Source organism: Rhinoraja longicauda, chromosome 23, assembly GCF_053455715.1.
Source record: "Rhinoraja longicauda isolate Sanriku21f chromosome 23, sRhiLon1.1, whole genome shotgun sequence".
NCBI lineage: Eukaryota > Metazoa > Chordata > Chondrichthyes > Rajiformes > Arhynchobatidae > Rhinoraja > Rhinoraja longicauda.
This window is the reverse complement of record NC_135975.1, coordinates 9300493-9311264: the sequence shown is the minus strand read 5'-3', so window position 1 is coordinate 9311264 and position 10772 is coordinate 9300493. Positions and strand designations below refer to the sequence as shown.

The window sequence follows — 10772 nt, the reverse complement described above, 5'->3', positions numbered from 1 at the left end:
TCTGCAGTTGTACCGGGCCCTAGTGAGACCGCACCTGGAGTACTGTGTGCAGTTTTGGTCTCCAAATTTGAGGAAGGATATTCTTGCTATTGAGGGCGTGCAACGTAGGTTTACTAGGTTAATTCCCGGAATGGCGGGACTGTCATATGTTGAAAGGCTGGAGCGATTGGGCTTGTATACACTGGAATTTAGAAGGATGAGGGGGGATCTTATTGAAACATATAAGATAATTAGGGGATTGGACACATTAGAGGCAGATAACATGTTCCCAATGTTGGGGGAGTCCAGAACAAGGGGCCACAGTTTAAGAATAAGGGGTAGGCCATTTAGAACGGAGATGAGGAAGAACTTTTTCAGTCAGAGGGTGGTGAAGGTGTGGAATTCTCTGCCTCAGAAGGCAGTGGAGGCCAGTTCGTTGGATGCTTTCAAGAGAGAGCTGGATAGAGCTCTTAAGGATAGCGGAGTGAGGGGGTATGGGGAGAAGGCAGGAACGGGGTACTGATTGATAGTGATCAGCCATGATCGCATTGAATGGCGGTGCTGGCTCGAAGGGCTGAATGGCCTCCTCCTGCACCTATTGTCTATTGAGAATGATCAGCCATGATCACATTGAATGGCGGTGCTGGCTCGAAGGGCCGAATGGCCTCCTCCTGCACCTATTGTCTATTGTCCGGCAACCGGGAGATCAGATGGGTTCAGGCGGGCTGAACGAAATCGCCAACTGTCTCTCCTCTTTTAAATGGTCGGGTTGCGTTTGCCACTGTTTAATTTGTGGACTCGTCCCTGAATTTGGGGTCTGATCGAATAATTCGATCGACGTTTGATTTGCATCCCTGGAGGAAAGGACAAGAGCGCGACTGGTCTCCTGGACACAATCGGGGAGATTGGAGGTGCAGATCGACGATTGATTAGCGGCGCTGGAGGAGTGGGTCGGGGATCGATTGGTCGCGCTGGAGGAATAGAAGCAAGATGGCGGCGCAGGTCGTTGGGAAGGCGCTGCCGCCGGAGGACGTTGACTGGGAAGAGGAGGTGAGGCGTGTTGACGATTAAATGCAGACTCTGAGCCCCGGGCTGGTTCCCCTGTCATTGATACCAGTGGGAGATTCCCATCGTGGACAAAACACTAAAGTGCTGGAGGAACTCGCGGGTCGGGCAGCGGCTGCCTGTGGGGGGAACGGACAGGCGAGGTTTCGGGTCGGGACTCTTGGCTTCGTGGAGTCAGCCGGGGAAATTGGCCTCAGATTTGGTTCAAACCCCGCGGCGGGAGGACAAGAGCCGGTCCTAGATTTGTCCTGTTACACATCTTTCGTTCATTTGTTCTATGTAGCTTTTCTAATCTCTCGTTGTCCTCTCCCCTGACTCGGGGGTCTCGACCTGAAACATCATCTATTCCCTTTCTCCAGAGATGCTGTCTGACGCGCTGAGTCACTCCAGCTTTTTGTGTCAATCGTCGGTGTAAACCAGCAAAGTGTTCCTTCCCACACTTTGTCTTGCAAAACATGTGTTGAGACGGCATATCTAGAAACCACGTATTGGTAACGGTTCGGGCTTTGCTGCCAGTATATCTGACATACGGTGCCGCGAGATGTATTGATTAGTTATTGTCTCAATTATATTCATGGAATCTTCTGCTCTCTTTCCCCTTTTGTAATTTAAGCCTTTGGGTCATGCATCTTCATCATAAGAAGAGCCAGAGTACAATGTTTTGGGGTCAGTAGGTTATGGGTTTAAATCTTATTCCACAGGCTTGAATGCCATAATGAAGGGACACTATCTGTGCCAAACATGATGCCAAGTCAAACTAATCTCTGCTGCCTGCATGTGATCTATATCCATCCATTTCCTGCATAACCATTTTCCTATCTAAAAATCTCCTGAATGTCACTATTGTATCATCCTGCACTATCACACCTGGCAGGGTATTCCAGGCACCCACCACTCTCAGTGTAAAAAAATACTTGCTCCTCACATCTCTTTTAAACATTTCTCCTCTACCCTTAAAGGTAGCCCCTCTTTACTTGATATTGGTGTCACTGTCGAGTGTCTAACTATTCCTTTCCAATCTCCACAGGAACAACTGGTGGTAGTGGAACTGTCAGGGATTATCGACCCAGATTTCCTTTTGAAGTGTAGGAATGAATGCAAAATTGTGGTAAGTGGGTGATAAGTACTGGTGCTTTAAACCTTGCTGGATGACATTTACATCAGTAAGACCAAACATAGACCAGGCAACCATGTCAGTGAATACTTACTTACTGTCTGCCAAGACCTTCTGGATCTCTTGGATGCTAATCGTTTAAACTCCCATTTCCAAACCAAACTTTCTGGCCTTGGCCTTCTTTGTTGCACACAAACTAGAGGAACAGCACATTGTATTCTTCTTTGGTAGCTTACATCCCAACAGTATGAACATTTGAATTCTGCAATTTAAAGCAATATCTGGTGGTAGTGGAACTGTCGGGGATTATCGACCCAGATGAGAGAGCAGGTGTATTTCGTCCAGTGCTCCAAGGCTCAAGCTTGTGGAGTTTACTGGTCATGTCTGCTTGTGTTGTGGAAAAAGGATAGCATTGCTGTCATTAGTTCATTATGTCACTGCTGTTAAATTGAGTAATACATGGGACACTACAAAACTAGCTAGATGGATTTTATTATTTTTGTTTATTTTTGTTTATTTTTTTATATTTTATTTTTGAAAAGCATTGTTTCTAATGTCTTGTAGTCCTGTGACTGTTAAGTAGATTCATGTTTTATGTAGTCTGCTCAATTGGGTTTACTTAAACAATTTCTAATTCATCTCAAGCATTTGACCTTTCCTTTTCTCTCTCCAGGGTATAGATACCGAGCAACCTATCATGCAAGTGGACAGATGTGTTTTTGCTGGAGAGTATGAAGGCCAGTATTTTACTACTTTGTGTTTCTGTGGCAGAGTGTGGATATCACTGCATTGCCTGGTGGTATGGATGAATATGTCACATGGTCAGGTCCTAAATACCAGGAAAATCCTGAGCATGATCAATAGCATTTTCTGACTTTGAACATTGGTGCATCCTATCCTACGGCCAAATGGGAATAGCTTCACAATAAAGTACTGCAAACAGGTGGGTTATGGAGAAGGACTGTAAATGGTGTCTTGCTATCACGTAAGGAAGAGTTGAAGGGTGTTTTAGCTGACATCCAGCATCTGGAGAGAATCCAAAGTGGAGCAGTTCAGCTGTGAGGATTGCCATGCATGGGTTGTTTAATAAAGAATGGAAAGACCTCAAGCAATTGCTTCAATTTCCTATTATGTCTCTTTTCTGAGGGTAACACAGCATCAGGGTTTCTGCTTAATTTGTTTATTGTATAAAACAACGGATTGTTGAAGGGAGATGAATTCATGGTAACTGCCTGGGAAAGTATGCACCAAAAAACAAACTAAGGTTTTAATGTGCTGTGTGCATGCCCCTATCAATCGCTGAATAGCTACTAATTTGCACTGCGTATTTCGTTACAGATGTCCTGGGTACATGCGTGATATTTGAAGAGACTGCTGAGCCAGGTGAGTGTGGCTTGTTTTAAAAACGTTCTCCAGAGATGCTGCCTGAGCCACTGAGTTACTCCAGCATTGTCTTTTTTTGGAAACCAGCATCTGTAGTTTACGCGATGTACATTAAAAAAAAAAGTTTTCTGCATAGGATTTTGCCATTCCCAGCAAGGACATCTTTGATTATTTTTTCCTAATGGCCTTTGAGAAGGCCCATTGGGTCTTTTGTTGAGAGGATGGACAGAAAGCTTCAGAGAAGACCCTAAAGGCAAAATAACCGTCAGGATGAAAAAAAACTTGTTTGATTTATTAAAGCTATACTTCTAATGTATTTCTATATTTCAATCGGACAAATAGACCTAATGTTTTTGACCCACTCTGTATTGTGAAATATTCCAAATGCCACTCGCTCTTGAAATCTTTGGTTGTATAATGTAGTTTACCTGTGGTGACTAATTTATGCAGAGCAAGTTACTTAGCCAGGGTAGGAAAGGCTGTTGGGGATTCAGTTTATTTTAGTTTAGAGATACGGCACGGAAACAGGCCCTTCAGCCCACCAAGTCCGCACTGTCCACCGTCCCCACACATTAACACTATCCTACACACACACACACACACACACACACACACACACACACTAGGAACAATTTAACATTTATACCAAGCCAATTAACCCACAAACCTGTACATCTTTGGAGTGTGGGAGGAAAACGAAAATCTCAGAAAACTCATGCAGGTCACAGGGAGAATGTACAAACTCCGTACAGACAAGCACCTGTAGTTGGGATGGAACCCGGGTCTCTGGCGCTGTAAGGCAGGAGCTCTACCGCTGCGCCACTGCGCCTGCCCTTAGGTAGGTGGATGACGTATCCTTAATTATTGATTGAAGAATAAATAAGAAGAGATGAAAAGGAGTTTAGGTTTAATAACTTATCTGGAGGAAAGAAGTGCTCCATCAACAACATAGCGCTCATTTAGGGCTGTGCTACAGTTTCTTTTGGAATTAATTCTCAGATGTCTGCATTGCACCTTGAATCCATTATCTTTTGACTCGTTGTGTTTGATAAATAACCGGATTTAGACAAGAGTTTGTATAGCAAGGTAGACACAAAAAGTTGGAGTAACTTAGCAGGACAGGCAGCATCTCTGGAGAGAAGGAATGGGTGACGTTTCGGGTAGAGACCCTTCTTCAGACTGGTTAGGGAGAAGGGAAACGAGAGATATAGATGGTGATGTGAAGAGATAAAGCATCCACATAAAGCAAAAAGGTAACGATGATAAAGGAAACAGGCCATTGTAAGCTGTTTGTAGGGTGAAAATGAGAAACTAGAGCGATTTGGGTGGGGGAGGGATAGAGAGAGAGAGGGAATGCCGGGGCTACCTGAAGTGAGAGAAATCAACTATCATACCACTGAGCTGTAAGCTGCCCAAGCAAAATATGAGATGCTGTTCCTCCAATTTTGGTTTGGCCTCACTCTGACAAAGGAGGAAACCGAGGACAGAAAGGTCTGTGTAAGAATAGGAAGAATTAAAGTGTTTTGTAAGGTATTTTATTACACTACCAAATAAGGCACACAGACTCGTATATCCGCAAATGCACTCGCAAACCCAGAGTACACAGTAAAGTGCGCCCCCGGGTGGTGACCTGTTGGCAATCACATGGCACCCTTCGTGACACGGTCCAAGGCCGGTTCAAAGATGTGACAGATCACACATTTCTGGTGATATTGCAATGTGTTAACTTGCTTTATGTTAACCAGTAATTTGCCTGTTCCTTCATTTGGTTGGTGACTGGGACATTGAGCGTCTGGCAGAGAGTCAGTAGCACAGCAAAGTGTAATGTTCCATAATTGTTGCGTTGCAGATCCAGAGATGGAGGATAAATTGTTGCTCCAGTACAAATGTCACACAGTAAAAAAGTTGCTGATGAAGAGAACCTTCTTGAGTGAGAAGAAGGAAGGAGAGGAGAACACAGGTTTGAATTTATTTTTTCCTGATGCCTTTCCTTGGAAGGTAAATAGTTTAATATGTTTAAATAGTTTAATATGTTTAAATAGTTATGCAAACTAAATGGCTCTCTGATCAGCCATCACTGTTTGTCCTCTCCTGTGTTCGCCAGTGCAATGAGTGTCAGCTCTCTGCTTGAACCGCACCTTTACTTCCTGCTGACCCGTTCTTTATCCTTCCCAATACTGTACATTCCAACTGTGGCTGTTCAATCTGGCTCATTTTTGCACAGTCCCTGGGATATGTATCATCTGCAGGCAGATGAGATTAATTTATCTTGGCATCATGTCTGGCACAGAGATTGTGGGCTGAATAGCCTGACCCTGCACTCTATTACCTTGCTCAGCCAGAGCCAAGTGTCCTAGGCTGAAATCAAAGTAATGCAGGGTACAGGTAACTCTGCTCTAATGCAGCTTTCCATAATATGAATTGGATATAATGCAAGTGATGAATTAGGGAACATTATTTGCATTACACAGTCCAAATTAGTTGGAATATGATTTTGATTGGGAACTAAAGAACCACTTAAAAGTTCCTTTGGAAATTGGCAAGCAGAAGAAAAGTCATCTTGGATATAGATGCTACAGTACACGGGGGAAATAAATATTTCCATGTAACCTCTCCGCAGTAATCGAACACCATTGTCTCATAGAACATAGTGCAGCACAGGAACAGGCCCTGTTGCCCACAATGTCCATATGGAATTTGATACCAAGTTAAATTAATCTCTGCCTGCACACGATCCATGTCCCTCCATTTTCTTCATATCTATATGCCAATCCAAAAATTCTCCAAATGCCACTATTGTATCTATACTCTGTCCAGTTAGTCTAGACTTTGCGCTCATAGCTTTGGAATGTGACTTAAACCTTCTTGCCAGATGCAGCCTCTCCTCCCCCCCTCCCCCCCAAATATTTTGTAACAACTTGTTATGGTGATTTTTTTCATACAGGGAGGATAGAGTACTTGAAGATCAAGGAAAATGATTTCACACGTAGAGGCGGTTTGATCTGCAGCTTTGTTCCAAGCCGCAGCAGCTTGATGGACGCTGGGGACAGGGTGTTATCTGAAGAGGGTCTTGATTTGATGGCGGTGCAGGATAACGAGCCTAGCGTTAGCTCGGGCTCGGAGCCTGAGGTTAGTGACCTGGAGAATGGAGACACAAGCCAAGAACTGAATTGCCTCGAGGATGAAAATCCCGGTGGAAGGCGTGTGACTACATCTGATGCTGAGGATGGTGTAATAGAACTTGCAAATCAGAGTTCGGAGGAAAGTGACATAAAGTGAACGCCTGCATTGCTGGCTGCAATTCTACTGAGAGTACTGTTGATGACCATTCCTTTCTGTCCCCTTATGCCTGGCCTAGTGATGGCAAAGGCTTTAAAAATCAGATGGATAAACAGCCACAGTTTCTGAATTTTGGTTGCCTTTGTCCAGTTCCCAGATGCCAATGCTTTATATACATGAGCAGGAGTGTGATTACTGAGACAGAGATGGCACAAGAGACTTAAGTATCTTTTTATTTAATGTATTTTATAATCAGGGTGAGAGTACTTTGAACAGTGCTGCTGAATGGCTTTATCTGTGTTTTGAGAATACTTTTAAATTGTTTTGGGGAAAATAAAGTTAAGTCTTTGGAATTTAACAAAGCCTTTTTATATGAACCATTCAATGCTGAAGGTGCATGGACATTTTCTCCCTTCAAATTCCTCTCAAACTCATCATTTGGGTTTAACGTCTTCTCGGAGAACTGTTTGGTGTGATCAAATCATCCAGCTGTTCCCTGCCCTGTTTTAATATACACCAGAGGCCTCCGCTGCTCCTATCAACTGCCATGATCTAGTCTTGCCCAAAATGCCCCAGTCTGTTTTCCCCTCCTGTCCTGACATCCTTTATCTGTGTTCATTGAGGAGCAGGGCTGTGGGCTAGGAACAAGGAACCACAGATCCTTTCCACTGGTCTACCAAGGAAAGACATGAAATGCTGGAGTAATGCAGTGTGTCAGGCAGCATGCCTGGAGAATATGGAAAACTAGCAAAGCTAGTTCTATTTCAATATGCTAGAACTATAGACATCTGATGAAAATGTTGAAGAATCTTTATACATTTGGTGGGCAGGAGTTTTATCCAGCCCAGCATTTCACTCTGGCACCTGCTGAATTTTGATCCTGCTGTACTTCGGTGATCTCCCGGTACTGTTCCTGCCCTACAATTGAATTCTGCCTCCTATAGCAGACATTGGCAGCTTGAGAACTGATAATGTAATAGGAGTAGCTGTGAGGCAGCATTTAATGTTGAAAGAAGATTGATTGTTGGCGAGTAGAAATTAATGCATTGCCTTGTTAACAGTTCAAATTCTGGCAGTCCCGGTGATGCTGGATCACCATTCTGATGCAGTTGAATATATGTACAGCTCTCGATACTGGTATCCAATTGTTTAGAAAGTGTGTGGAAAGGAACTGCAGATGCTGGTTCACACTGGAGAAAGACACAAAATGCTGGAGTAACTCAGCGAGACAGGCAGCATCTCTGGATAGAAGGAATGGGTGAAGTTTCGGGTCAAGACCCTTCTTCAGTCTGAGAGTCAGGGAAGAGGGAGACACAGAGATAAGGAAGGGTAAGGTGTGAAAACGAGATATCAAAGGGGAGAGGTTCAAGGAAAATTAGAATAGATCATTGTTGGCTAAGGGAAGGTGACAGAGGCATATAAAGATAAAATGTAATCCAGAGGACAATCAGACTGGTCGGAGAACTAGGATGGGGGAGGGATGGAGGGAGAGAAGGAGAGCAAGGGTTACACGAAGTTAGAGGAATCAATATTCATACCGCTGGGTTGTAAGCTGCCCAAGTGAAATACGAGGCGCTGCTCCTCATGTGATTGTCCAGTGTCTGACCTGCTCATAAGTCCTGCATGTGATTCAGGAGTTCAGAGTGTAAGCCAATTGTTCAACCAGAGCCGATGATCTAGAGTGTTGCTGGGGTTGGAATCTGGACAGTGGGCTGGGTGTATTACTGGAGCCTGTTGGGATTCAGAACACTAACTGCCAGGAATGTTTGCAGCCAGAGCCAGTGTCCTGACTACATGTATACTGTTTCCCATCATGTCATTTGGTTTGTTGTAGAATGTATTATACTACTATGTAACATGTTTTTCAAAGAAGTAAAATTAAAGTTACTTAAATTCTTGTTACTTACATCCTATGTTTTTGATATCTAAGATCATTCAGAGCTGAAGTATTAAAGAATAAAAGATCAAGCTTGTCTTGTGCAACATGCTCAATTTAAAAAAAAATTACATTCAAGGTAACCATTGGAGAGTTGAAGTTAGTTTCTTTCCTCTGAACTCACTGATTTTTCATCAATTTAACCACTACCCATTGTTTCCCTTGCTCTGCTCTGCACACCAGTCACCACAACTACCTCCAACCCCACCCCCCCCCCCCAAACAATGTAGTCAGAGCATGTCATTGGTGGGTTGACAACCTTCCCTCCACTGGGAGCCAAACCTGTAACTTCCTCTATCTAGAAGAACAGACAATTGGTGGGAGTGCCACCTTCTCCACCCTCCTCCCTCTTTGCTGGGACAAAATTCCTGAACAGCCTAACAGCTGCTTTATGCATACATCTGTGGCTCAACACCACCTTAAAGTCAATTAAGATGATATTGGCATTATTAGACTACCTACATCTCAAAGCAATGGAGATGCCACCAATATTCTTCAATACAATTCTGAATTCACTTGGCAAGATAAGCAACTCAAAGATAGTGTCCTTTTCTAAGCCAACATCCCCAATATACATGCTCTACACACAGTGGCCCCAATAGGCAGGCCTAATCATTTGCATGACTGAGACCAAACTATTGAAATAGGCGGTCTACTTTGAGCTCCAACATGGCAAGAGATTGCCAAGTGGGCAGAAAAAGGATGTTCTCAAAGGCCCCTTGCAAAAGTGTAACTGTCATATGGGGAATCATTGGCACTTGACTACTCAAAATGGAGAGGGAGCATTTGGCAGGGCACTATATTTCGTTCCTTTGCTAAGGAACACAAAATTGCTTGCTGGCCTTCATCTAGCAGAAAATTGAGTATAGACGTTGGGAAGTTATGTTACAGTGGAAAAGGCGTTGGTGAGGCTGCACGGAGTATCGTGCTTGGTTTTGGTCACCTTGTTGCAGGAAATATACCGTTGAGCTGGAAAGATTGCAGAGGTGAGGCCTGAACTATAAGGAGAGGTTGAGCAGGCAAGGACTTTATTCCTTGGAGGTCAGGAGACTGAGGAACAATTTTACAAAGGTGTAAAAAAAAAAAGTGGACCACAGATAAGGTGAATGCCCAGAGTAGGGGAATCAAGAACTAGAAGGCATAGGTTTAAGATGAGAAGAAAAGAGTGGCAATGTTTTCACACAGAATTTTTAACAATTATTTTGAAAGATACCTCAAAACTACACAGCGATTTTGCAATAACTGCACGTAAAAAAGAGCACAACCAAAATACTTAAGAATACTGTTGCAGGGTGTAATTTATTCAATGAGTAATTCAATCGTAAATCAGATGAAAATTGAATATTCTCATGAGAACATACATTGAGAGAAGACAAATCATATACATTAATGGGTTTAAAGACACCATAAGACATTAATTAAGAATAGGAGATGCATTATAAAATATTTGTTCATCTAAAGTATTGACCAATAAATGACTGCCTCACCATTCAATACCAGGCTGATTATCACAAATCTACCTTTCATCCTGATCCCCATATCATCATAGATATAATATTTGGCCCATTATAGTCATGTTGGGTGAAAGAATCATCCATGTTCTTGATTCCATGTTCTTGCTCTTAGTCAATAGCCTTGTAGGTTACAACACATCAAGTCCTCAACACAAAAACATTTTAAATGGGGCATACGTTTCTGCTCCACTGCAGCTTTCTTACCCATCATCCAACACAACCAAATTTTGTATAATCTATAGAATAATCATGGCTTCAACACTTAAATCTAAATCACTTTTTTTTTAAACCATAGCAAGCAAATGACTGGCACCAATCCCTGTGGCATGCCATTGCAAGCAGTCTTCATTCACTGAAACACAATAAGTTAACTTTTTAACCAAGCTTACCACTTTCCCCTAGATCTCAAAGATTTCTTCTTTCCTGAGCAACATCCTATGAAACAAATCATACTATACGTGAGCACCATCTATCCATACACATGTACAACAGGTAATGCAAA

The 10772-nt window shown here is 43.0% G+C and overlaps 1 protein-coding gene across 1 annotated transcript; it reads left to right on the top strand.

The window, feature by feature from the left end:
* Positions 1-932: 932 nt before the first annotated feature.
* Positions 933-8687, top strand: gtf3c6 (general transcription factor IIIC, polypeptide 6, alpha). Its single transcript, XM_078420122.1, has 6 exons — positions 933-1029; positions 2072-2152; positions 2832-2895; positions 3497-3541; positions 5391-5501; positions 6486-8687. The coding sequence occupies exons 1-6, from the start codon at positions 970-972 to the stop codon at positions 6818-6820; spliced, it is 696 nt and encodes a 231-aa protein (XP_078276248.1). The 5' UTR covers positions 933-969; the 3' UTR covers positions 6821-8687.
* Positions 8688-10772: the final 2085 nt, after the last annotated feature.